Source organism: Taeniopygia guttata, chromosome 3, assembly GCF_048771995.1.
Source record: "Taeniopygia guttata chromosome 3, bTaeGut7.mat, whole genome shotgun sequence".
NCBI lineage: Eukaryota > Metazoa > Chordata > Aves > Passeriformes > Estrildidae > Taeniopygia > Taeniopygia guttata.
Genome location: NC_133027.1, coordinates 46,585,431 through 46,612,548, shown reverse-complemented (window position 1 = coordinate 46,612,548; position 27,118 = coordinate 46,585,431). Strand labels below are relative to the sequence as shown.

The 27,118-nt window shown below is 42.0% G+C and overlaps 1 protein-coding gene across 1 annotated transcript; it reads left to right on the top strand.

The window, feature by feature from the left end:
- The first annotated feature begins 7,053 nt into the window (after nucleotides 1-7,053).
- Nucleotides 7,054-15,283, top strand: CD164 (CD164 molecule). The gene is made up of 4 exons (XM_030267715.4): nucleotides 7,054-7,270; nucleotides 9,786-9,977; nucleotides 11,099-11,179; nucleotides 12,149-15,283. Exons 1-4 carry the CDS (start codon nucleotides 7,180-7,182, stop codon nucleotides 12,307-12,309), a joined length of 525 nt encoding a protein of 174 aa, XP_030123575.4. The 5' UTR covers nucleotides 7,054-7,179; the 3' UTR covers nucleotides 12,310-15,283.
- Nucleotides 15,284-27,118: the final 11,835 nt, after the last annotated feature.

Genomic DNA, 27,118 nt, shown 5'->3' with positions numbered 1-27,118 from the left:
AAGTAATGTCCTTGAAATCATATTGGCTGCATGAGGCTAAAACAAGGAAATGCAAAGCAGGCAGAAGATTTAAGTAATTCTTTATAGCAGAGGGTCTCAAAAAAGAAAAAAGTGACTACTGCCACTGAAACAGAGAAAAATATTGTTTATAATGTTATTGCAATACTGTTAAGGTTATGTGTGGATGTAAATATATAATCAAAAATGACTGCCAGTGTCAGTGATTTCTTGTATGCAAGATCTCTGTGACACACAGTGCAGCACTGGGGCATAGATGGCTCCAGGGGAGCATTAAAAGAAGAGAAGGTGTGTCTAAGATCAAATTGCAGGCTGGAAAGAGAGGCCATAACCGAGTGCACTGGAGGTTCAAAGGAAAGAACACTCATTTGTGGAGCTGAGATGCAAACACAAGGCTAAACCAGCCCTGCTGTGCCAGGGCAACCCGGACACCATCAGAGTGCAGCTATGCCACCCCTGTTCCCAGCTCTGCCAAGAGTGCTGTGCTGAGTGACCTTTGCTCCTGGGCTCACTGCATGAGCTGCTAAACCTCACAGAACAGCGCTGGGGTAAAATGGGGAAGGCTGAATTAGGGAAGTATTTGGAGAGACCTGATTTTGTCTGACCTTAAGTCCACAGATTTAATGGAAAGTAAAGATCTAAAGTTCACTTCTAAACAGGAACAAATTTAACACATCAGCAAATGTTTAACTGAATGCCTGAAGAGGGCATAGACCCAGAGTAATCTCCAGAGGCTCTGAGGACGAAGATTGTGTTAATTTTAGCAAGGGAATTTAGGTTTTTCTTTAGTGATGCTACAAAACAAGAAGATTATTTAACCTAAAATACCTTTGTATATCTTCAGCTAGCTAAGAAGCCTGTAACATATTTCATCCTTCCATTTTCTAAAGCATTCTGCAATCTATACGCAGACTATTATATAGGAATTAAATCTTCTGTAGGAACATTTCAAATCAATCTGCCTAGAGAGTAATTTTTTTCACTTCATAGTTCTGGGTCACATATTAAAATAGAATGTGATATTTTCTTCATAAAACCCCACATTTCCTGACAAATTACTTTTTCTAAGTAACAGAGACTACTTCTATGAAAATATATGGTCTTGCATATTGAGACAGAGGTTAGTGGCTCTTAGTTCTTGCAAGGATTTTAAATTGTATTCAGATGTTTAAAGTCAGGAAAGCAATTTTAGTTCTGGAGACTATCAGAAGACAATGTTAGAATTGATTTTTTTATTTGCTGTTGGTTTGGTCACCCATGGCAGGTCTGCTCTGTGGCTGCCACCCCAGTGTCTCCAGTGTTCCACAAGAGATCAAAGCAGAACACAGCATGTGATTTGAGTCCAAATGACCTGATCTGAGCAGATGTCAGAGCCCAGAAACTCATTCTCTTGCAGTGGGCAATGTTCAGGGACTCTGAGAGCAGGCAAATGCCTCATCACATCAAGTATCAGAAAGCTGATCCTGTGCCAAAAGTCACCGACCTGGTGACAAGGATGATGGCTGGATGTCCAGCTGGATGTCATACACACAGGATCTAGGACAACAATTCATGGGAGCTGGGCAGGAGACAGCTGGCTGAAGTTACACCACATGAAAAAAGTTATAACAAGAAGAGAAGGGTATGACCAGGAAATATTTTGAATTTCAGGCATAACAATTCTTCAGGCAAGCCATAATTACTATATTCCATAAAAACTATATACTGTATTACATGTATTGGTCATGGCAGGACAGTCTGCCAGAAAAAAAAGCATAGTAAAATATTTCATTCAGTATTAAAAGGTCACCTAAAGAAACAAGTGCATCTTTCAAACCTGGTTCCCCGGCGCCTGCAAGTTGGAGTCCAAGGCTATGAACAATGAAACAGAAATGGAATATTCATCTTAATCCAAAATGATGTTTTGTGACATATTTTCTGCTATAACTTACATCTCTGGTCAAGTCAGTAGAAATACAGTGCCGCCTCTCAGGGTGCCATACCAGAGAAATAGCATGCACAAGCATCCAGAGGACATGCAAGTCCAGAGGCAAGCCATAGGATCTCCACAAAGCCAGGAAATTCAGGGGCAGTTGGCAAATGGGGAGGTGAAGACTTTCATTGTCAGCTGCTGGGTTTGGAGAAGTTCCCTTCCCAGCAACCATATAAAACAACTCCCTTCTACAAAGAACAGCTGGCAGCAACATGCATTCTGAGAAAACTATTATCTTACCAGATTACACAGGGTTTCATTTATGCAATGTGTCACCACTGTAAGAAAAACTGGTATCTTTCAAATTTTGCTTTATTGGTTTTTTTAAGTTTATGAGCTTCTTACTCCAGCAAAACGCTCTCTTAGATGCTGCTTTAAATGAAAAGTGATGAAAGAAGCCCTCAGACTACACACCACTTTTCTTTGCACAGGCATATATGTTAAAAGCACAAGGGCATTGTGTAATATAGCACAGACAGTAGGCTCCAATCATTCCCCCCTACTTATTCAAGCACTGATGAGACAAAAGTTGGAGGCCAAAGTCATTATCTACAAGGTAATTTACCTAATCTGAGGCCAGAGGATTTCTGAATCTGATCCAGGAGGGCTGCTAAAGCCAGCAGAAATTGTTAGTGTGGCTCCTCAGCTGTGCAGGTACTCCACAGGGATCTGGGGAAGCCCTGGGTTCTCTGTGCATTTTCATGGTATCAGACAGACCTCTGACAACATATTTCACCTTCCTACAGACCAACCTTGCCTTCCTTTTTAGACTGTCATGGCTACAGCTCTCTGCTATTGCCCTTCATATACTTTATTGCTTGGGAAACCCTTCACTAATTCACTGTTGACTCCCAACTGTAAGTCAGACAAAAAATTCCTGCCACCAGGTCCAGGGAGGGAAAAAAGGGACTGATTTTGAAAGAACTTTACTAATATCAACTATGCAGCACATCAAATGGATCAGACTGATGTAATACATCTATTGCACAAAGAAAATGGGTAAGTGGAATGCTTTTACAAACTTCATAGAAAAAATTGGGGTACTGTAATTTTGATAAGATTTGGGATGTTAAGAGGCAGTAATGGGTGGCCAGATCAACAGAGCTCAGTTGTGCCTGGACCTCAGCTGCTGTGTGGGAAGAAGCACCAGTCCAGGCCATCAGGGCTCAGCAAGAGCACAGGTGAGTGGGACCCAAGGCCAGGCACAGGCGGCCCACAGGTGCTATGTCTCAGCCAGGGGCCAGATTCAAGAGCCTCAGAACAAAAATATCTACTGAGAAAAAGTAGTGGAGACCATCCTGAAGTTCCTTCACTTGAAAACATCCCAGGTTGACTGAGGCATTTTTATCAGCCAGCCTTGAGGACAGAGCTAAACTCCTAGGGAATATGCTCCTGCCCTGACACAGGCCAAAGGCCACCACTGCATTACACTATCACCACCTAAAAAATGCATGTTAAAAAATACGGCCAATGGATGTACTGTTACAAGAACTCCATCTAAACATTAGCCTTATTTTCCTTTGGTCACCTAAATCAGCCCGTCCTCGTTCTGTGGTTGGCTGCAGCTGCACAGGTGAAAAGTTTATTCTTTCCACTCCATCTTACCTGTTGCCTTTTATTCTTCTCAAGACATGTCTCTGGCTTGCCTTAGGCTAAAAGCATCAGCCTGTATCTCTATCTCTAAAAGAGTTAAGAAATATTTTAAACATTATTTTAGAATCACTAACCACTCTCTATTTTATTTGTTCCTTACGTTAAATGCAGCCATTCCACCCCACCTGGTGGGGCTGAGTGAGTACCTGTGACAGAGAATTCATGTGTACCAAATATAGCTCCACCTTGCCTGCCTCAGGCAAGCAGCTTGGACAGTACAGGTGCCAATGTCCTCACACGGAATTCCTGCTGGGGGCAGACACGCAGGCACCTTAAATACACCTCTGATGTCATGCAGCACGGCATGCACCACCCTGGGTGTGCCTGGGGCCAGATCCAGCCCTGGTTGGACACACCCCTACAGCGGGATTTACTGCCATATCTGCCTCGGGATGCAAGGACCAACAAAGGTTACTCCAGGCACAGGAGTCAATGCATTATTTCTGAACAATTCACCATTCTGGGGAATGGCACCAGGACACAATAATGCATCATTATGTAATGGTAACAAACACCTCAAAACCTCCTCAGATGCTGTATTTCCCCTGCTAAAACACCCACCACATATTTACATTTCACATGAACTTCTCTTTCTGTGCACTTGAAATGACAATATGGAAATGAGAACCAATGTTTACAAAATGAAGGAAATATATATTCCCTTCAGTTAATCTATTAAATTTGTTTTATTATTTACTGCTGTCATCCCAAACTGCTGTATACTCCTGTGGAATCTCTTCATTCCATTATCACATCTTGCCAAGCACCAATTGATACAACACGATCTGCTCCAAATCCTGGGAATTTGCTATGTTTCAAATGTGCTTTCCTAAAATGGGCATCTCTCAGGTTTTGCCCATTTTGTCAAGGATTTTACATAACTTTCCAGTAATGCAGGGCTTGGAATTCCTTATAGATTCAAAACAGAGGTAAATGCCTTACTAACCACTAAATATACAACAGTGCAATGAGAACTGAGTTCAGTGATGAATGTGGTGTTTTAAATCCAACAACAACAACCCAGATTGCCATGATCCTGCTGACTGTATGCTGCAACAAAGTCCCAAGATGCTGACTATAAGAAAAAACAGACAAACCACATTTATCTTTTCCCTGGATTCCCACCAAGCGCCCAGAATGATAAACATGTTTTCACTTGCTTGTGGAGATGTTCTTGCCTTTGCTGATAGTCCTAGTTCTATTTTTTTATGTACTTCATTTTTCTCCCACTTTTTCCTACACATAAACACTGATTAGAGTCTTGTCTTTTATCTTATTTAACTTAATTATCCTATTACTTTCTCAAAGTAAGAGATTTTTAGTATGCACTCCTAATGAAATGCAGATTGCAGCAACCATTAACTTCATGTGTCCAGTAAATCAACAGAACTGCAACTGCAATCCCTCATAAAACCCTGATAACTGCTGAAGAAATATTTAACATTATAACCCACAATTCCTGCAAAAAAGAAAACCTGAGTTCAAATAACACCATGTGTCTAGTGAAATCTCAGTAGACCCTCTGAATCAAGCCCTGATCCAAGCAGGAGACCCTTGTCCCACAAGGACATAAAAATCTCTTCAGGTATGGCCAGGAGGGATGAGTGGAATCCATAGAAAACTCCTTCATTCCATGTTCCCCGCAATTTTGGTTACATTGCATTTTTTACTTATGCTGTTTATTCAAAATAGAACAGAAATATTGTATTTTAATAATGCATGTGAAAAGTATTTCTCATTAAAAGGCCAGAAACTTTTGTTATAGTGTAGATATAACTAAATTATTGTACAGTACCACTCCAGTAAAAATGGAGAATGAGAGATAACTAAAGTCAGTGTGCAACTCCATTTTCTTACCACTTTTCAGAACTAAATTCTGATGAATGTTGAATTCTCAACATTTACATACAACAGAACATGTTTGGTCATTTTAATGCACCTGTTACAAGGTTCCAGCTCTTATCACAAAATTGATTCTCTTTTGTTTCTTTGCAGACCTTTCTTTTATGTTTTCTCCCTGAGACTTTTTTGCAGGAAGGCAAAACGTTAGCCATCCTGCCTGCTAGCAAAGCAACACAATATATGGCAGTACAGAACCTTCTCAGAAAGCTTCTGTACCCAAATTATGTATTACCAGCAGCTCTACAGGCCCCTCCATAGCTAACACAGTAACCATGATAGGTAGCTTGACTTAAAATTTCTGCATTTGTACTGGTCTCTTGGATCTTGGCAATATAACACCTTCAGGAAAGAAAGTAAAACAGGAAGATTAAACTAGGGATTTATTTAGCAGTTTCCACTTTATTGCCTAAGTCCAGCTCACACTTAGGAGAACCAAAGGGGAATTGTCCTGATTATACCTCTTCTCTTCCATTTGTCCTTTGACCTAGACCATAATAAAATTTGCTTTATAGCTCTAGCTTAGCTCTCCTTGAATACAGGCACACATGAATGTTTGCCTTGGTTTCCCAACATTCACCTGTGTTGGCACTGCACAAAATGCTGAGGCAGATTTACACAAACAAACTTTTATTTGCAGAGTACATTGATGATGATATATATAGACTCAAGCTGCCTTAGGGAGAAACAAAGGAGAGAGAAAATGTGATACACATAGGGGGAACTCTACCCAGTGGTCTGGGGGAATTAATGATTCTTAGAATCACTAAAGTTGGATACATCCTTCGAATCCAACTGCGAACCTGACAAGTCCACGAAAAGGAGTGGCGGGATGACTCGGGAACCTTCTCTAGGTGCTCTCTACAGCGCAGCTATAAAGATAAGGATTACAATTTGTACCCCACCCCTCCCTTCTACTATTGCAACCATTTCACCCTGGACTTAAGACAAACTCCCAGTGTGCCGCTTCCACCTGTGACGGCACCAGGGCTGCTGGGAGCGCAGTTGGACAACACTCTGCAATCTGCACGCAAATCGCCACAGTTCAGGCGCTGTTCATTTAAACTACCACTTAAGTACAATTTAAGTACAATTCGCTGTTTTGTCACGGTAGAAATGGGGGAGCGGCGTGGGAACGGGGAACAGCTGCGGCCCGTGGCCACGGGCAGCTGGTGCGGGCCGGCGGGACCACCTCTCTCCCCACCGCCCGGTGCGACTCCGCCCGCCCGGCGCCACTCCGCGGGGCCACCGCCCGCGCGCGGGAAACGCGAGCCCGCGCGCCCCTGCCCCGCCCCCCGCCGAGCCCCCAGCCAATGAGCGGACCCATCGGGAAGGGGGCGGGACCTCGGTGGTGACGTATCGGCGCGTGACGCGCGGGAAAAGCTCCCTCCCGGAGGCGCGGCGGGGTCACGTGGGGGAGCGGCGCCGCGCTGCGGACCGTTCCATTACCCGCCGGCTGGGGGGGGCAAGAGGAAGCCGGGCGAAACCACAAGCCCGCCGCGGGCGGGGCCAGCTCGGGGCGCTCCGTGACGTGAGGCGGCGCGGGGCGGCGGCGCGGCGGCAGCGGGACGGAGCGGGCAGGGAAGTGCCGAGCCGGAGCGGGAGCCGCAGCCCCCTCGTTTCACCGCACCGCCGCCATGGGCCGCACACTTACGACATTTGCGTTCCGCCTCGCCGTCGTGGCGTGCTGCCTCTGCGGGCTGGCCGCGCAGCAACCAACGACCAACGGTGAGTGATTCGCGCCCTCCCCCCTCCTTGCCGCCGGGAGCTGCTGACGGGGCAGCCCCGCCCCGTGCCCGGCGCTGTGGGGAGCGAGGCGGGCTCCGCGCACCGCGCCCGGCGGGGCTGTCCGTGTGTGCGCGCCCGCTGCCGGACCCTCCGCGGGCGGCGGGCCGGGAGCGCCGGGGGGCCCGGGACCCTCCGGGACCCGCCCTGCGCTCCCCCGGCGCTCGCTCGGCCGCCGCCGCCGCTTCCTGCGCGCAGCGGCCGCGGCCCGCCGGGCTCTTGAGCCGCGCTCTGCTCGTGCCGGTCCGGGACCCGTTATCCCGTGCTATCGCCCCTTGCTGCTTCTGGCACCCTTGGAACGCGTCTGGGAGCGGGGGTGCCTTGGCGCAGCCGTGTCGCTCTGGCCCTGATGCCGCGTGTTCCTTGTCCCGGTGGGAGCCCCGCTCCTCGTCCCGCGGCTTTGCCCCCAGTTCCTCACAGCTCGGGCCCTGCGGCCTGTTTGCCCAAGTGTTTGCGGGGTCGGGAACCGCGAAATGTGACGCGAGCCCCAAAACGCGGGGACAGCAACGAAAACGAAGACAAAAAGTTGTCTGGAAGCGCTTCGGCGTTCCCTGGCCGCGTTCCGTAGTGGCGCTGGCTGCAGCCGAGGGTGGCGCTGCCCGGTCACCGCTGCTCCAGCCCGCAGGGATCTCCTCCAGCCCTGCCCCGCCGCGGGACGCGGGACACCCTGCGGGAGCGGCAGCCCGGGCTGCTCCGGGACTGCTCCGGCAGGGCTCAGCGCGCCGCTCCGCTGCGACGGGAGAGGGCACTGTTGGGCCGGCAGGCCAGACCCTCCGCTGGTTCCTGCTTCCTCCTCGACTGTAAGGGGAGTACCCGAATTTACCCTGTGCCAGAGCCAGTACAGCGGGTTTATCCTGGGAGCAAACGGCAGCTTGGCTAGGCTGAAAAGCTGAGTTCCTGGTATGAGAGTATTTTTTTTTTCAGTGAGGAGCAGGCATCTGCTGATGGGGAAAGTTGAGGAACTTGCTGTTTTCCCATGTAAAAGACCCCACAGAGCTTTCACACCAGGAGGTGTCATTGGGACAACGTCTGAGACCCTGACACAGATTCTGAAGTTAACAGCTCATTGATAAAAATGTCTCTTCATCCTTTACTCTTGCAAATCTGATCCTTCCCCAAGTTAGTCTGGGAAGGCTGTTTTTGAAACTAAATCAGAAGTCCTAGTGTACCATGTATAAATTGGCTCTACCGACTGTCTTCCTGTCTTAACAGACGTACTGTGCTAAATTTTCCACATACCAGTGAGCAGTCTACAAGCGTGAAGGTTGTTCATTAGTCAGAGGCCATTGTGTGTGCTGTGAGCATTCCTCAGCTGTATATCCACCATAACTGACTGACTTCCCCTCCCCCCGGAATCTGTTATTATCGAGAAACAGTCATAAAGCTCTTGAAGTGCTTTGGGTGCTGCCTTCCTAAAGGGAATAGGGCTTCTGTTGTACACCCCACTGATGCAACCTCAAAAAGGTCTTACCATATCTTCTTCTGTGAAAGGGAAGAAATAGTGCCAGCCTTTCTGACCTGATCCTGCCATAACCAAGAGAAAGGCCATGTGGATTAGGCTTACTTCAGATTGTCAGAATTCTGAAGTTAGATAATGTACTTGTAGTTGTTAGTTGAGAAGTAAATGAGCATGCTGCCTGCCAGAGATCTGTGGATAGCAGCATTCCTTTAATGGAGAAAAGTGAAAGGTCACCCCTAGGTGCCTGGAGTGGGTGGATATGATGTGAAATGTGCTGGAGAGCATGCAACAGAAGGAGTTGTGGGTTGTATGTGGGTTTGCTGAGTATGATGGCTGTATGAGTAAGTCTCAATTAAAACTAATGGGATAAAACTGTAAATTATGAGAAAATCTTACTTGATCCAGTTAGTGGATGTGTTGTGGTGGTTTTAAGGTAACAGTGTTTGACCTGAGATTGACGTAAAAAGGCAGCTGGACTGGTTAGGTTGCTGGCTTCTGCTGTGATCAAAATACAAATAGATTGACTTTTTTTCTGCTCTCCTTTTTATACATGTGTACATTAATTTCTCCAGGTTCTTGTCATTATTTTCCATACTTTGATTGCTTCCTGCTGTATTTATAGCTTGCTGCATTACCAAAAGCTCAGGTTCAGTCTCAGCTGCAGTGAGGTTAGGAAGCAGTGCTCTCTACCTAGTGTTCTCCTATGTAAAGCATGCAGTTTCTGCTTGGACAGTAGGGTTCTTCTCACTCTGGTTTGCTTTGAGGAATCTTGAGTTGTCAGTTGAACACTGGCTTGATTGGGCTGCCTGTGACAAGATTTTCACTTATTCACTCATGCAGCTTTTGGTGTTAGTATAGTGGATTCAAAAGCTTTGTAATTTTAAACTACAGTAGAACTCAGTGCTGTATGAAATTCCTAAAGCTATGCTATCTGATGTTGTTTTGTTGGGTTGTTTTTTAGTTCAATACAATCTCTAATGTAACTTTATTTTTTCATAGCTTCCACAGTTTCTCCTCCTACCAGTGTTATTGCGCCCAATGTCACTGTAACACCTACTTCCAATGTCACTGTAACACCCACCAATGCCACCACGGAGTCTTCCAATGCGACCACAGCATCTTCCAATGCTACCACGGCATCTTCCAATGCTACCACGGCCAGTACTTCCACCACAGCTCATACTCCTATAGGTAATACAGAAACATTGAACTCAGAATGGCAGGAGACTGGGAAATGGTGAATAATGTGAAAGACAGGGGCTTTTTCCAAAATTCACTGTAGTAGCTTGGCTACTGAAAATCTGATGTGCAGAATGTATTAAAGGTTATAAGGTTTGTAAGAAGTGGATTTTAGAATACTCTTTACTTATGTTGGCAGGAAGCATTTTTGGTGTTAAAAATTGGCACAGTGGTAATTAAATTAGTAATTACCACTAATTATGAATTCTTAGGAGCTTGGAGGTTTTTTTTACTTTTTTTTTCAAAAATTTCTGTGCCATCTCTACAGTGAAATTCTTTTTTAAAAAGTCACCTAATCTTTAAAAACTTGCTGATCAAGGGAGCTGGGAGGTAATAAGTTGGTACTTGATTAAGCTCAGAGCGGCCTAATGTACAGTAGGATGATTAGCTTTGAGTAAACCCACAGATGCTGACACTTGTCCCAGGAACATAGTGGAATATTGATCAATTTTTAGTAATACTAATCTTTAGGGGAGGGGGGAGAGGTCAGAGACCCAGCTTAGGTGGCTTGATGATGAAAGTTTTTAGGAGACAGTTTCATTTTAGGTGAGTGGTTTTATTCCAGTGATGGCATTCACAGTGTTTTGAGGACAGGAGAAGAAAGAGTGTATGTCTCCTGTCTAGAGGTATTGGATTAGGAGCTTTTTTAGTACAATTATTGCTAGCTGATTCTAAATGAAACGGATACTAAATGAAAGTTTAATGAAAGTATTTTGCCTTGATACAGATTCTCAGTTGTCTTGAAGCAGATCTCTCGATTCTTGTTCACATACCAGCATTTATATGAGTGCTTGAAATAAAATTTATTTTGTCTGAACAAAGAATCACTGATCTGTGGAGAACCTTGAAGTATTTGGGTAACAGTAGTATGCAAGTTTGAAAATAACCCTTGTTTCAGAAACTTGGCTTAATGCCATGCAGCTCACCACCTAAATTGTGTGGGATACAGACTGAGGGCAAAGGTTATCCTTTTGTTAAAGCAAAACAGGAAAAATCATTTGTATAGGAACATCAGTGCTTGCAAACTTTGCTTTGGTGTTTATGGTGTGTACGTACTGTCTTCTTTCAAACAGCCAATGTCACCAATGCAACTACCCACGCTCCTCTGCCTAAAACTACCGTGACTCCAGTCACCTCGACAGCCACTACTGCAGGTAACACTACAACTGCCAAAATTCAAGTGTTAATTACTTCAAAATTAATTACTTAGAAATCAGTGTTGCTTTAAGAGTGTTAGCTTGAAAGACTCTCCAAGTGACACCATTGGAGTAATATTAGTGTATCTGGTGTTGCACTTCTAACTTCATGGCAAGTCTAATTTTTGATGTATGCAAGTAGCCTGAGAAATAGAGCTTATTAGTGAGATTTAAAAAGTCAGAAACATGTTGGTCAAATGAGATCAGCTGGATGATTTTAACAGTGTGGTTGGAAGTCCCTTGTTAACTCCCCTGTCTTTGGGAGGTGGTATTTTGTTTTTGCAGCATAATAATGGGATAGCGTTGGTTTTGTTTTTGTTAAATGAAATTGTTCTACAGTGACGGGAATAATTTTATTTCCAAGTCAGTCCTAAGTATGTCATTTCATGAAAAGGTCTCACAAAGCAAAGCTCTTTAAAACTACCCAACAGCAGATGGCTGTTATTTCCAGACTTGTATTTGTGACTTCAGCTGTTTTTTTAAGCCTAATTCTTGGGTCAAAGTACAGTAGATGGAAGATAACAATTTATGTTAAATTTAAGCAAAAAAATTTAAAAATTGGAGCAAGGAGCAGCGACTGGAAAGTATGTCTTGAATGTGGGCATATCAATAATATACTCTATGTAGAGGAGGAAGGCTTTGGCTTTTTGAAGTGCAAATAAAGTCCAGCTGGGTATTGCTCAATTTTGAGGTCCAGAGCAGTTGGTCTATAAATAGCTCTAGCCTTGTACAAACAGCATTTAATCAGAATTTCAGTACTGGTAATCTAAATTCAGATGCTGGCATGGCTTCACTTTTGATTCTTTTTTGTTTTCTTATTGGTGTTTTGATGGTTTGAGTACTCTTAATAGAAGGGATCCAGCACTAAAATCTGTAGAACTGTTGTGAGCATTGTGCACTTACGGTTTCTAATTTGGTGTTTAACAGGTTCAAATACTACTGTGGCTCCTGTACCTTTTCCACGCAAATCTACGTTTGATGCTGCAAGTTTCATAGGTGGAATTGTCCTTGTTCTGGGTCTGCAGGCTGTTCTTTTCTTTCTGTACAAATTCTGCAGATCTAAAGACCGAAATTACCACACGCTTTAGGACCTGCCCCTTGGTAATGGACTAGTAGCCCAACACCTGTAGTCACTGAACCAAAATATTTTCTGTTGCTTGTGGAAGACAGCAGTTCACAATATCCTTTAAATCTCTAAAAGAAGACTTCAAATGAATATTTTTGCAACATTATACTTGGCAAGAAGTGATGTGAATCTCTTCAACAGGATTACTTGCAATATGCTGCATGGGTTCTAATGGCTGTTTTATTTTCCTTTAGTGGCTGCTGATGTGGGACTTTTCTTGATAACGCCAAATGTAGAATGTTCAGAGATTCTCATTCAGTGGCAACACTGTCCAGTAGGCAATCTTAAATTTACTTTTTCTGAAGGCTAATATAAACAACATCTGATACAGTATCCCTTCAGTTTTATCAAGATGTGAATTATTGGTGACTGATTTCAGGGAGTGAAATACCATTTGTAGTAGTTTATGGCTCTTACAGTGTATTGCTAGAAAGATGGGCAAAAATGTAGAATTAGATAATGTCTTAACAGAATAGCATAACCCTTTTTTTTTTTTTTACACAAGAATAAAAGTTGCCTCATAATATACTTCATTCCAAACAGAATTCCTATGCCATTTCAAATTAATGTTGAGGGTGGATGTAGGAATAATCCTTCTAATGGGAAAGTAAGTATTAGTGCCTTAAAAGACTAAATTTTCAGTAGGCTGTAAGCATGTCCCAGCTATATCAAAGATAAATAATACTTTTAAGGATTTACTTTACATAGGAATATAGAATACATGTGACTTGAGCATTCCAGTTTTAAAAAAAATTAATAACTGAGGGAAAAATTTCCCTAATAACTAAGGGACAGAATAACTGTCCCTTAGCGATTTTGTTTAGAGTGAGGAGTACGGTACAGCGATGTTCAGCCACAAACCAAAGCTTTGCTTGTTTACCTTTTGTTCTGGCATACAAAGACCAACCATAAAATTAGTGATATAATTCAGTTCACTCCCTGTATAAAAAGGCAACAGCTCACATTTATACTTGAAATACTGATGTTTGGGAAATCCTGATGTTTTTGTTATTCAAACGGTTCTTAAACTTGTTGCAAATAATTTCAGGAGCTTGGGTTGTTGTTGTTTTTCTTTATTGCCCTTCTCTACATCTGCTTGCTGAGGGAGCAGTTAAGGGTCATTCAGAGGATCTGCTGGTTTGATCCTAGTCAGGATTGCTGTAATCCTGGGACCGCAGGCTACACCTTTTTTCTGTCCCTTCTCCCCTTCCTGGCTTCAGGTTCCTGCCACCCTGCAGTGAACTGGTTAAAGAAATTATTCAGCCAAATAGTTCAGGGTTTTTTTGGTTTTTTTTTTCCCTTGCCTGGATGAGCCATGTGATCTGAGTATCAAAGGTACGTCATCTCCAACACAGACTGACTTGAGCACCTGTGAAAATAAACCCACAGGAAAAATGGAAGGAGAGATAAAATCAAGTGGTGGAGGTAGCACATAATACATAGTTTCTGATGATATCCCCTGATCATCAGTTTTGGGATAATCTGTAGTACTGTCTTACTAGCTCTGACTTGACTGGAATTGGGCACCCAATACAAAAATAGCATTGATAACAGATAATAGTCACAGCAGTGGGACTTGAATTATGGAGCAAATTAAGTGCATTTCAGTTGGAAACTTGAGGTGTACAGTGTTGCTTTCTTGTGTTCTTCTAGTTTGAATGGCATTGTTTCTGTTGTGCTACATAGAAAACTCGAATTGCTACAAAGTGCGGAGGTTACTCGCCAGTACTGTATCTTTGAGTTCATTAGCTTTTGGTTTTCTAAACAAAAATAAGACAATCAGCTCAGGTTTATGAAAACAGCAGTGAGCAGCCAGTTTTCAGCAACAATATATGTGTGAGTTAGAGGGTATATCCTTGGCCTTATTGTGAAATCACTTAAATCTGTCCTTTCCCTATCTAAGAACTATTTTCCTACATTTCTTTGTTTAAAAAAATCCATGAGCTTGTATTCTGTGCTTTGAAGTGAACAAAATACTCTTTTGAAATATGACAGTTTGCCTTCAGCTCAGCAAAGTAAACTATACCTAGTATACAACTTTTGGCCTCAAAGGGCTCTTTTAGGAAACTTGCAGAAAAGTCCTAGAGAACACTTCATAGCATGGAAAACATTGCCACAAAAAAGTTGTTCTGTAAAATGTTGCTGAAGTGCTTATTCATGAGCTTTGCTAATCCTGATTTAGGTTGATGATAAAGTATGCTGGTAAAGCAAACTAAAAATAATGTTTAAAGTGCCTTAAAATTGCTTACTTGTTTGCCTCAAATGTTGTTTTGAAGGGTAGAAGGGATACCTTGCCTTAGTTACTAAATTTGTTGTGGTGCCAGCAATTGCTATTTTCCGAGACTTTAGGAAACCCAGGATCACTGGCATGTACAAATGTCTATCTGAAAAACTCAAGTTTGTGCTGTTTCAATTTAGTCACGTTCTGGAAGGCCTGCACTATACACCTCTTGCTTATTAGCCTTGCCTGCAAGGTGTAATTCCACAGTTCAGAGTTGTGGCTTGAATTGTTTCCCTTTTGGTTGTTTGGGGGGAGGGGAGGCTGGGTTTTACATCTTCACCCTGTGCTTGGCTGCCTCACTGTCGAAAGTAATTACTCCTTTGTGAAATGCAGTATCAGCTGATGTGTGCTGTGTACTAGCAAAAAACCTGAAGTAACAACTTGCAGTTTTTCTTGGCCTTGTGTTTTGAAGTTGAAGGTAGCTCATAGATCTGTAGCTGTACTTGCCCCTAAATCAGTTTTAGGCACGGAATTGTAGTGACTCTTCAAGTTATCTGGCTTTTTCTTGAAGCCAACTTGTGCAAATATCAAGCTGTTACCTTAGGAATGTTCTCTGCAAGTGTTGCTGTAAAAGTTTGTATCATCTTCAGTGGAAGAAAACTGAAGCAGTTGTAATCGCAAAACCAAATTGATAAATAAAATCTGTTGAATGGAATTTTACCTGTGAACTTTCTTTAATGTGAGCAATCCCCAAAAGGAATGTCTGCTTGGTGACTCAGAGATGAGCTGTTTCCCATGAGAATTGAGAAATACTAAGGGAAAGAGGAAGAATGCAAAAAAAAACAAAAAAAAAACAAAGCAATATTAGCTTTTTATTTAACAGTACTGATTCGGATTTAGAATTATCTCTAAAAGGATTTTCATTCAGGTCATGTTTTTCCACGTTAGCTTAATTCTTGTTTTCTGCTTAAAGCCAAAGAGGAGCAACTTATGCATTGTGTTACACTTGTAACAACCTGTGAGGCTTAATACTCCTTTTCTAAGCAAAGTTTGTAATACTGGATGTCAGGTGGAAGAGGGGCTGCTGTCTGTGTTTGCACAGAGGCTGTTAGAACTTTCATGAAAAAGGTACTGCTCTGAGCCATATTTCTTTTCTGGTTGCATAGAACCATGGAGTGGTTGTGATTGACAGGGAGGATCATCTGGTTTCAGCTCCCCTGCCCTGGGCAGGAGCACCTTCTACTAGACCAGGGTGCTCCAAGGCCAGGTTGGATAAAGCTTTAACATTTCCAGGGATGGGGTATCTACAGCTGCTCTAAGCAACCTCTAGACTCACTCCTGCAGATCTGATGGATGTAGTGCTCAAGGTAGGTTCTCACAGGAGCAGGTTGGAGAGCAAGTATCACCTTCCATGACCTGCTGATCACATTTCCCTGGATGCACCCTAGGACACGGTTGTCGTTCAGGGCTGTGAGTGCACATTACCAGCTTGTGTTGGGCTTCTCATTGACCAAAACGTCCAAGTCCTTCTGCTCAGGGCTGCTCTCAGTCTGTGTCACCAATAAAGATGTTAAAGCGCTGCTCCCAGTACTGGGCCCCGAGGACACCACTCCACTCATCACTGGTCTCCCCTTGGACATTAAGCCATTGACTGCAGCTCTGAGTGCAGCCATAATGGAATTCCTTATCTACCCAGTGATCTGTCTGTCAAATCCATGTCTCTCCAGTTTATGGAGGATGTCATATGGGACAGTGTCAAATACTTTTCATAGGTCAAGGTAAGTGATGTCTGTCGCTCTTCCTTCACCCACCAGTGGTGTAACCCCATCATGGGAAGCCACCAGATTGGTCTGGCTTGATTTGCCCTTAGTGAGGCTGTGTTGGCTGTCACCAATTGCTTCTTTATTTTCCATGTGTCTTAGCACAGATTCCAGGAGGATTTGCTCTATCTTCTTGCCAGGCACCAAAGTAACACTGACCAGCCTGTAGTTCCTTGGGCCTTCCTTTTTTCTTTTTTTTTCTTTTTTTTTTTTTTGTTTAATGGGGTTACATTTCCCCTTTTCCAGTCAGTGGGAACTAAACCTGACTACCATAACTTGTCAAATATGATGGACAGCAGCTTCATCTGCCAGTTCCCTCAGTCCCCATATGCCAGGAAATTTATCAGTATGCTTGAGCAAGAGAAGAGAGGGTGTGCAGTTCTGTGGTTGCTGACTGACTGAAATGATAACCAGCTCTGGGGGAAGAAACCTCAGTTTCACATCATGACCTTGATGCTTATGTGGGTAGTGTATCAAGTATGAGTGTGTATTGACACGACTCAGTTTTATATGATGAGAATTGCAAAAAATGTAAGTAGTTCTGGAAAGACTGTATGGGAATGAAGGAAACCTAGAGCTTCCTGGTGTTATTAAAATTCCTGTAACTTCCAGAAAATCATCCATCTGCACATAGTTAAGGACTGAATTCAGTTTTTGTTACAATGCACCACTGACAGTCTGTGTACAGTGGTTTATCCCTGTAGTACCAGTCCTTGTTACTGCTGTTCTTTGAAGAGTAGCTCCTGTAGGTATTTTTTCTGAAATAGTCTACGAGTTTTGCTATACTGAGTAATACTTTAGTTGTTTTAACAAGAAGCTGTGATTATTGGAGACAGCCCTTCCCTGGTACGTTAAGTGCTTTAGACTGGTGCTATTGCTCTACTTCCAAATTGGCATTTGGTTTCTGGAGTGTGCTAAAATCACATTTGATAGTTTCTCTAGTGACAACTGACCTTGGATAGGTATTACACACCTTGTCCTTCATTTATTGCATACCTTAAAAAGAAGTGATGTTATTTGATAGCTGATTCCACAGCATTCTGGGAATAAAGTTACTTGTTTCAATGTAGCAGCAAGCATGCATAAATTAAAACTTGCTTCAGTAATTGTGATGGATGTCAGCCCTATTCTAGGAATCCTGTATCTCTACATACTGCAGCATTTCTAACGCAGCTTTCAGCTCTTTTAATCAGTGTTTAACCAATGCAATGCTGTTAAGTTCTGCCTGAATTTAATTCTAGGTCTTAGTTGCTTATAAAAATAGTACTTAGGTGTTTGATTGTTTATGTTCACAAACATCCAGGCATGTGGATGATGCCAAAAGACACATAGATTAGTATTCTCACTGATCAAAAGCTGCAGTACAATTTGATGCATCTCTGGAAGATGCTCTGAGTCCTCTACTGGCTAGGCTATAAAAACAAGCTTTTTTCTATGTAAGGTAAATACAGATATACTTATGAACATTTTCTGTTTTCTTCTAGGTAGTGTAGCATTGTGGAAGGAGCTGCACTTCTTTCTAGGTGGAGAGCAGAGAAGGTGCTGGGCAGGTCAAGACAACACTTTTGATGAGTCATCTTTAAACAGACAACCAAGGTTTAGAGTGGAGGCAGCAGCCTCTGGGGGTGAGAGCACTTCATTGGGCAGGATGTGGTAGGCAAGGGTTGCAATAGGAAAGCAGTTAAAAAAAAAAAATGAAACAAAACAGACATCAATGGTTTTTTGTAAGCACCTAGCTGTGTTTTGCACCACCATGTTCCAAGGCTACCACAGTCAAAGGAAGCCTTTTCATTTCAGCTGATGTCCTTGCCTTTCTGTACTTTGCTGCACTGTCTGTGAAGGGAGGACATGAAGTTCTGCTCTTGCTCAGGAGGGAGTACCTAAAATGGATTAGCAGATTGAATGACTGGAGCTGGTATTGAGCACTGCATCCAGATGCATTGAAGTACATGTGCGCAGCACTAGTGTATTACTGCCTCTCTTTGATTTATGTGTGGGTTATTCTTCCCTTGCTTCAAGGTTGCCAGTTCAGTGGTATTTTCTAAAATGACCTGAAATGATCATAAAATACATTTAGGTTTACTTCTGGGACAGCCTTTGTTGCTGTAGCTATGTGATGACAGTAGGAAGAGATTTTTCATTTGGGTGGCGTAATACCCTATTTGCTGTTCTCTCCTTCCATCTGCTAGGCACCTGGAAGCATAAGTAACATATAAAAAAATATAATTAAGAATGACACACTACTCAAAAAAATTCTCCCTTAGATCATTGCCAACTAAACATCTCCTTCCTGCTCCTTTTCCTTAGTCAGGTTTTGGAACTTCTTTTCCCTATTTACTACAAGGTATATTGTCACCTTGCTCTTGAAGATAAATCTTCAAAGGGCTTTGACTTACTGTCCACATGAAACCTGCCTGGGTCTGTATACAAATCACAGCTTGCAGACTAGCAAAAAATCTGCTCATTCTGCAGCCATATCAGCTGATTATCAATGCCATCATTACTTACTGTCTTTGGTCTTAGAGTGTTTCCTCTTTTGTCATTGCTTCTTCTTGGGTCAAAATTAAAAGGATATTGCTGGTAATGCTGACAGCTTGTACCTGAGCTGCAGAACCTGAAGAGTTACTGACACAGAGTTAAAGTAGAGCTCAAGTAAATGCAAATGCTGTTGTTTCTGACCTCTTAGAAAAGTGTTAGGGTAAAGGGAAAAAAAAAAAAAAAGAACAAACCCCAAGTTGTGAACATTCAGCATAGTATATTTGAATAATATATTGCTTAGTCTGCAAAAAACAGTTAATTCATGGATGATCTTGACAGAAGGTAAGAAAAAAATTTGCAAATAGTTGGAACTGCTCACAAAACCTGAAATTTTCTGCAATTTTTACAACTCACCCCAAGACCTTTCAATTCATAGTAATGAATGCATCAGCATTCATTGCTGCAGCCAAAGACATCTCAGCAGAGCAGAAGATTCCTGCTGTCACAAATCTACTTTATTATATGAGACTATTTCCCCCACAACTGTTTCTTTTCTGGTCCTGTTGAAAGCCAAGATTAAAAGGTGTGGAGACGTGTTAATAGCTAAAAAGATGAGTGTGTTTTTGCAGTGTGTCTGTAATCCTGCACTTAATATGTTAATTGAGACACTTCTCAGATATGATCCAAGATGTTAGCTGTGGTTAGCTGTCACAGGGATTAGCTGTTTCTGGCATTATTTCAGGGTGCAGGCCCGAAGGACTCTGTCATTCTGCTGAAGCAGCAGGAGAGCAGCTGACCAGAGTGCACAATGACCCAGTCTGGCCAGATGCATCAGGTGTCCACGTTCTGCAGCAGGGGCTTGAGAGGACTGCCTACACAAACATCACATGAACCCAGGAAGAAGAGCAGCAACCCAAGAGGACAAGAGGAAGATGTGAAAGGAGAAGGACTGGAGAAAAGAACCTAGAGGACACGGCTCAGACTGCTAATCTGTAGATTATTCTTACAAACTGGCTGAAGTCTTAGTCTACCTGGGCAATTCCCAAAGCTGGCATGATCTGTTTTAAAAACACATTTGCCTTTACAGTCATAGCACAGCTATTCCACGTAAGAGTTACCACCCCAATATAGATAGATCTGGCCAAGTACTGTAGGTCTGAAGTCAGGTCAGTAGCATGGTGCAATCAATTTAGCAGTAAAGACAAACCTTTACATGATGCAAGCCTGGATTGCCTTATCAGAAATACTAGTGTTAATGCTTAAAAAAATAGCTATTTAATGTTGACTTATTATCTCAAAATTACTTATACTGTTTGTACTGTGGGACAACATCTGGGTGAACTTCCTTCTACCTTTTTGAAATGGAAAGAAATCAAAACTTCACAGTATCCATTAAATATTAGACATGGGAATAAAAATACCACAGATGAAAAGGTAGCTACAATACATTGCAGGGTTTTGATGCATTTCAGACTATGTGTCTAGGGTTTGATGGCACTCTTATGTTGAGCACAGAGCTCCAAGCTCCTCAGAAAATTTTTCCAGCTCTGCATCATCTTTAACAATAGTAACTCACTGCAGGAGAAAAGAAAATCTATCACAACTGCTCTTCTTGTGCTCAGTGGCATCAATGTGACAAGTTTTGCACCAACTCTTTCCCTGAACTTGATTGGCTTAAAGCCAGAGAAGCCAAGTATATTTGTGCATTAAATAAAGATATCTCCCATTTCTTGATTTTCCCAGATTTGCTTTGAGTCTTGTCTTCAGCAGTGTGCTAATGAACATTTCTCAGTTTCCTGCAGTAGGAACAGCTAACATTTTCCTGCAGGAGGAAACTGTAATTAAATTTGTTGTACTTTATACTCTTCATAGCATAGCTATGGACCTTAAAAGTTTTTTTCTGTGTAGTTAACTTACTAGGAATTTGGGTATTTCTGATTAATTTTTCTGCATGCATTTGTCAGATTGTCAGTAGCATTTTAATAGCGCAGAAAAAAAGCAGAAACTTCAGACAGGTAGGGGTAGAAATCCCCAAACAAGCTTTAAAAACTATGTAAATTACATAAACATTACCTTTAAAAGGTGATGTTACATAGGGTTACATAATAAACAGCTGAGAAGAAAGATTTCTGTTAAAAAGTTTAAATTCCAGGTTAATTCAGTTAGGGGCTAGAAAGCTCTCACTGCTGTCTTGAAAGCCTCTAAAAAACTCCTGCAGTCATAGGCATATATCTAAGTGAATTACAAGAATGCAATCTTGTTTGACTGCCCCACATGGTTTCTAAGTAAGCTGTTCCAAGATCAGCACCACTACTGAAGCCTGATTTCCTGCTACTTGGGATCTTTTGTCTCCCAGTTGCCTCCCCCATTAAATACAGCTGTCCTTTTATTTCCCATTATATCCCTACAAAGCAAAAGACATCATGAATTATGGTTTAAAGTTATTTAACTTTAAACTGGGTGTACTGTGCTGCTTCAGCAGCTGTGGTGTCAGAAAGCATAGATACAGCTTTTAAGTTGTCTGGCTTTTCCTGAAGGTTGGTTTTGGTCTTTCTCCTCTACAATGCTTTCATTACATAGCAGGTTGTCTCCTCTTTTATGTTTGGCTTAAGTTGCCTATTCCTTCAAAGTTTAAAGAGGCATTCAGAGACATGGATACATAACTCACAACCTGTCTTTACCTGCAGTCACATTCCTCTGGGAAACCGCAGCTTCCTGATCATCAACTTGACATTGCAGTTCATCAGCCTATCTCCCGTTTTAAACTGCACTCTCAGGTTAACTGACTTTTTATCTTATAGGTGGTAAAAGGATTAATGGCAGCAACAAAAATTCATCATCTCTTAGCTCTGTCTCCAAGCAGGGGCCTAGATTGAAACGGAAAGATGTTGCCTTGTGCACTCAAGTGAATGAGTTCTCTCTGGTTGAAATAATCCATAATTACAGCTTTGCTAAACGTACCTATAATCCCCCTAAATGCAAAGTACAGCTTGAATAGTGCAAATTGACGTTCTCATTATTGTTTAATAGGACATCTGGGTTCCAGGCATTGCTGGAGGAAGATAAAAACAATAAAGAGGCCTTTTTCTCACTGTTCTCTGCAGTAACCCTAATTAGACAAGGCTCTACATCCATTTTCAGGGCAAAGGTGTATGGAAAAAATCAGCACCTCTTCCCTCATCTCTCACACAGACTGTAATTTGCTAACTAAATTCATATTTGAAGTTTGTTAATGACCACATAGGTGCTAGGACTGTTGTGTGGCAATAAAAGCAAGGGCACTGCAGTTAGTCTTTTCTGTTCTGCTCTCCTCAAAGGCTGATACAGCTGTTGACATTTCTGATCTCTTGAAGGGTTATTTTTTAAACAAAGCAAAACAGTTCACAGCCCCATCAAAGATAGATACCAATGAAATCAGTGGCCTCTTGTGTCTGCACCAACTGGTGTGGCTGTGTAAAAGTTTCTCATATGATTTTGTTTAGAAAACATGCCAGAAGCCTGAGAAATTATTTCCAGCAGAATGGCATTTGTCATTCTGACTCTGGAAAACAAACAATTCATGTTTTCACCTTGATGCTAGAAAAGATTGAAGACAGAATGTATTTTGCTCAGTTTAGGGGAGAGACATTCAGATACACTTAGAAAGCTTTTTTCTCAATAGACCAAGAAAGCAAGTGTAAGAAGGCTTTTGAGGCAACAAAATTGTCAGTAGATGGATTCATCTAGTTAAAGTGTAATCAAGTAGTTTCTAAACAGTATTTTTTTTCTGTAGGCTATACTTCAAAAGAAGCACTGCACATTTCACAGCCAAGAGCCTACTCTACCAAGTGTGCTAAATACAGAGATTGTATTTACTTGGCCAAAACAGTTTTTAAATTGAAGCAGTTAAAGCTCTACAGCACCTTTCACATGGAGACAATCTTAAGAGTGGATCTGATTTCAGTCACACTAAATCAATGATTAGCAAATATGCACTAAGATTTAGACTCAATACATACAATAGCATCAGTTTAATGAAAACTAATGCCATTTTTGAGGTCAGGCTGGATTAAAGCAGTTCTCTTCCCATTACATTCATTTGGTAGTCCAGAGTTTGGGGAACAGTGTTGTAATGTGTGACCATGTGAAACAATGTGGAACAGAAGTAAGGGCAGAGAATTCATGTTCAATGCAGAGTAGATAAAGCCAAAGGACAGCAGTTTGTCAGTTCTGCAGCACTGGTGTCAAAGCCCTGCCTGGAAAATGTCACAGGCACTGCAGACCCAGGAGCATGGCCCCAGCAGGGAGGTAGTGTCCAAGCAAGGTTCCAAAGTTCCTAGTGTAGCCTGGTGAAGAGAATGGCCATTATGGCAGCGGGCTGGGGTACATCCAAGTTCCCCAGATCCACCAAACCCAGCCAGCTGCTGCTTTAGCTGCACCCCCCTCAGACTTCCCAGGGCTGCCAGCATGTTCTGTCTGACACTGCACACCCATTCCCTCTGGGAATGGTGCAGTGTCAGCACCTCACACAAATTCTTAAGCAGTTTACCTCTTCAGTATGGAGAATACTGCTCACTTTCTAGAGCAAGGATACTGACCCAGGATCAACAGGATGGCCCTGAGAAGTAGCAGAAAGACAATCATAGAATCATAAAATATGCAGAGTTGGAAGGTACCCATCAGTATCCTTGAGTCCAACTTCTGTCTGTGCAGAGCCCCAGCCTCAAGAGTCATACCCTGTGCCCGAGAGTGTTGTCCAAACTTCTTGAACTCTGTCAGGCTTGGTGCTGTGGCCACTTCCCTGAGGAGCCTGTTGCAGTGCCCAACCACCCTCTAGGTGAAAAACCTTTTCCTGATACCAAACCTAAACCTCTGACACAACTTCAGGCCATTCCCTTGTGTCCTGTTACTGGTCACCAGAAAGAAGAGATCAGCATCTGTCCCTCCTCTTTCCCTCATGGGGAAGTTGTATACAGCGATGAGTTCTCCACACAGTCTCTTCTCCAGGCTGAACAGACCAAGTGACCTCAGCTGCTCCTCACACAGCTTCACCTCAAGGCCTTTCATCTTTGTAGCTTCCTTTGGACACTCTCCCATAGCTTAATGTCTTTCTTATATTGTGGTGCCCAAAACTGCCCCCAGCACTCGAGGTGAGGCCACCCCAGTGCAGAGCAGAGCAGGACAATCCCCAACCTTGCCCAGCTGCTGATGTTTTGCTTGATGCACAAGATGCCACCAACAAGTGGACCCTGGCCCTAAAGCCCCCAGCGGACTGTGGCTAGCACAGTGCCAAGGCTCCTTCTGCAAGACATATCCAGTACACTTCGATGACTACGGACAGAAAAGCTCTGAAGTTCAGACACTTGAAGGGACACACTCAGATACATGGTCAGTGTTAAAAACTTGAGACATCTCTTCAGAAATGCTAATATTTCCTTTTTTCAACTCAGCATTATGCGTATCTGCTGCATTTCTTTCTTGACCCCATTTTTGTTGAAGAAGGTTTTTCAGCTTGCCTCAAAGAGGCAAGCTCTGCTCTTTTTCTTCTTTCTCTTCAAACAGCTTCTCCATGTTTTTAGCTTTCATTGCACAGATTACTTGTCTCTTGGAAGTTCTTGGCTGATTGTAACTTCCTCTATACTACTTCCAACAGCTTTTGTTTCTAAAACATGCAATTATAAACACTTCAGAGTTAATTACTTTATCCCAGTCTCCAAACCCACCTTTTTGATTTGCTTTTAAAACCTGATGATCAATCCTCAGATGTCATGCCCAGCTGAGCTGAATAAAGAGAGACTTAGTCCCACATTGTCTTCATTAGTACTGAAGATAATGAAATGTTGGTAAATAAAACTGAATTATCCTAATCTCTAAAAAACCTACTCAGACCTAAACCCAAAATAAAATGTGGGTTGTGAAAACAGGGAGCACAAGGGAAGGGTAGGGTGAGTTAGAAACAGAATGCTGTATTTGTATCATTGCTTGTTAGAGAGATAAGCCTTAAAACAACTTTCATTTGAAGAACTCATTCAATTGCAAATAAAAAGTTCAGTTGCTTCCAATTTCCTCATTTTGTTGTAATTTGCTTTCTGCAACCAGCCTCAGTTCTGCATGAGAAACTTGTTTTTAAGACAATGTAGAAAAAAGGAAAGAGGGGGGAAATGAGAACAGCTTTTTCAAATGCTAGTGTTTGTACATAGGTTGTAGAGACAGTATGGCTACATGTTAGAATCTGCACTTCAATCAAATGCAATGGTATCACAAGCCACCCATAACAGGACAAACTCTCCTGTACAGGCAAGGTTGGAAGCTTGCTGTTCGTAAATTCCATCATCATAATGGTAAGAAAGGAATTAGAAAGAAAGGAAAGAACCAGAAGCCGATGTTAAGAAACCAAAAGAAAACAAAACCAAGAAAAACTGCTGCTAGGAAGATGATGGATGAAGTGGGTCTTCTGGAAGTAAATTGACAGCTTGTCCGTGAAGAAAACCAATTTATTAATTCCACTGTGCTGAAAAATCTGAGCATGCAGAATTTAAAGCAGTTACAGCCCAAACATTTTTCACTGGGGAGCTCTCTCAGCCTTACTAAGGATGGAGTTTCATAGACTGATATGCTCAGAATGGTGCAATCAATCTACCAGTTGTGAATTTTTAGTATCATCTTTACCTTCATTACCCTTGTAGTGAAATGAGTAAGTTGGTTTGGCTAATCCATGTTTCCCAAAAAGGCATTTGTTTTTGATGATACTCCGTTAGCCATATTGTCATTGCTTAATCACATTTTGAAAACATTGTTTCTAATTTCCCCTTTTTCAATTTTTCTGGTCTCAACTTTGAAGCTGCACCTTTCCCTAAGTACTTTTTAATGTCTGATCTTCTCTCTCAACATAATTATCTGTAGACTGTAGGCATGCCACACTTCTTCCAGATAAACTAAACAGATTGAGCCCTCTGTTAGAAAGCATTTCCTGCAGCCCTCAAATAATTTTTGGAACTCTTTGCTGTACTCCCTCATTTTTTTTCTCATCTGTTTTACGTAGTACACTCTGGAGCTGGCAGCAGTATTTCTATGTTGTGCAGAGAGCTACAAAGTCTTTTTCACTATATCTGCACTGCTCTCCTTTTTATAAACTAAAAGGTTGCAGCATCCATTTTTTCCAGTACCACACTACACAGCCAGTCATCTGTCTGTTAAATTCCCTGTCCTGTCCAGGGATGCAGTCACCCAGCTCTGCACAAATCCTGCTTTCTTTTGGTTCTTCATCTATGCAGGCACTTAAATATTTCTCAGAGGGAGAACCAAGTTACTGAGTTATCTGTGTGATTCTGTCCTCCTGCTTTGCCCACTGAATCATTATTCACTGTATGTGCCTTATCAAATTCACTTACATTCCTCCCCAAATATGTCATTGGTTATTTTTATAATCTGTAATTTTATATTTATTTCCAAGCCACTGACAAAAATGTATCCTGATAGCTCTGCTATCAACCCTTGTAGAAACCCATCAGAAAGCAACTAAATTTAATGAAAATGCTGCATTTTTATATGTCAAAAAAATCTAGTTCTCAATCCATTTAGCATTTTTATTGATATGGTGTAATATTGAAATTTAAAATACAAAATTTATGTGCAGCTTACCCACACAGCCATTCCAAATATATATTACATCTCTAGCATAATATTTATCTATCTAACTGGTAATTTTATCAGCAGAATGAAATGAGGTTGGTTTGACAAGACTTATTTTCCATACAGTAATGTTGCCTGGCATTAAGTATATTGCAAGTGAAGGGTGTGCTTTTCAGTCTGACTTTGAGGAATGGGGCATTTCAGCATGTGCAGCCATGTGTAGAAGTGAAAGGCAGCTTGCTGGCATAGTGATATATCCATGAAGGTGTTCAGATTGAAAAAAAACCCAACCAAAAAAAAAATGTCATGAATTTATTCTGGTTTTAATGGCAACATCCTGAATGTTCCCTGAAATTTAATGATTGAGTAGAAGACTAATAACCTCAAGGTCTGTAATTTAATTTTTTTAATCTGTGGAATAAAATATTAATAGTGTCTTTTGAACTACTAAAGCCTACATCCAGCACTGGTGATGACAGATGTAAATGTAGTGCCTGTAGGTGTCATTTGGGTATGTGACTCGAACTTCTTCCAAGATGCTACAGTTTTTTCCTTAGTTTTCTCTGTCTGTGATGGTGAGAACCCCCAGACAAATACATTATTTCAATGCCATAAAATGCACATCCAGCTCCAGTAACTGT

What these genes read in the sequence shown, in the direction of transcription:
- CD164 (XM_030267715.4), top strand. Translation starts at nt 7,180, where the DNA reads ATGGGCCGCACACTTACGACATTTGCGTTCCGCCTCGCCGTCGTGGCG. An exon ending in GCAGCAACCAACGACCAACG is followed by an intron (nt 7,271 to 9,785) that starts GTGAGTGATTCG and finishes ATTTTTTCATAG; the next exon opens with CTTCCACAGTTTCTCCTCCT. An exon ending in CTCGACAGCCACTACTGCAG is followed by an intron (nt 11,180 to 12,148) that starts GTAACACTACAA and finishes GGTGTTTAACAG; the next exon opens with GTTCAAATACTACTGTGGCT.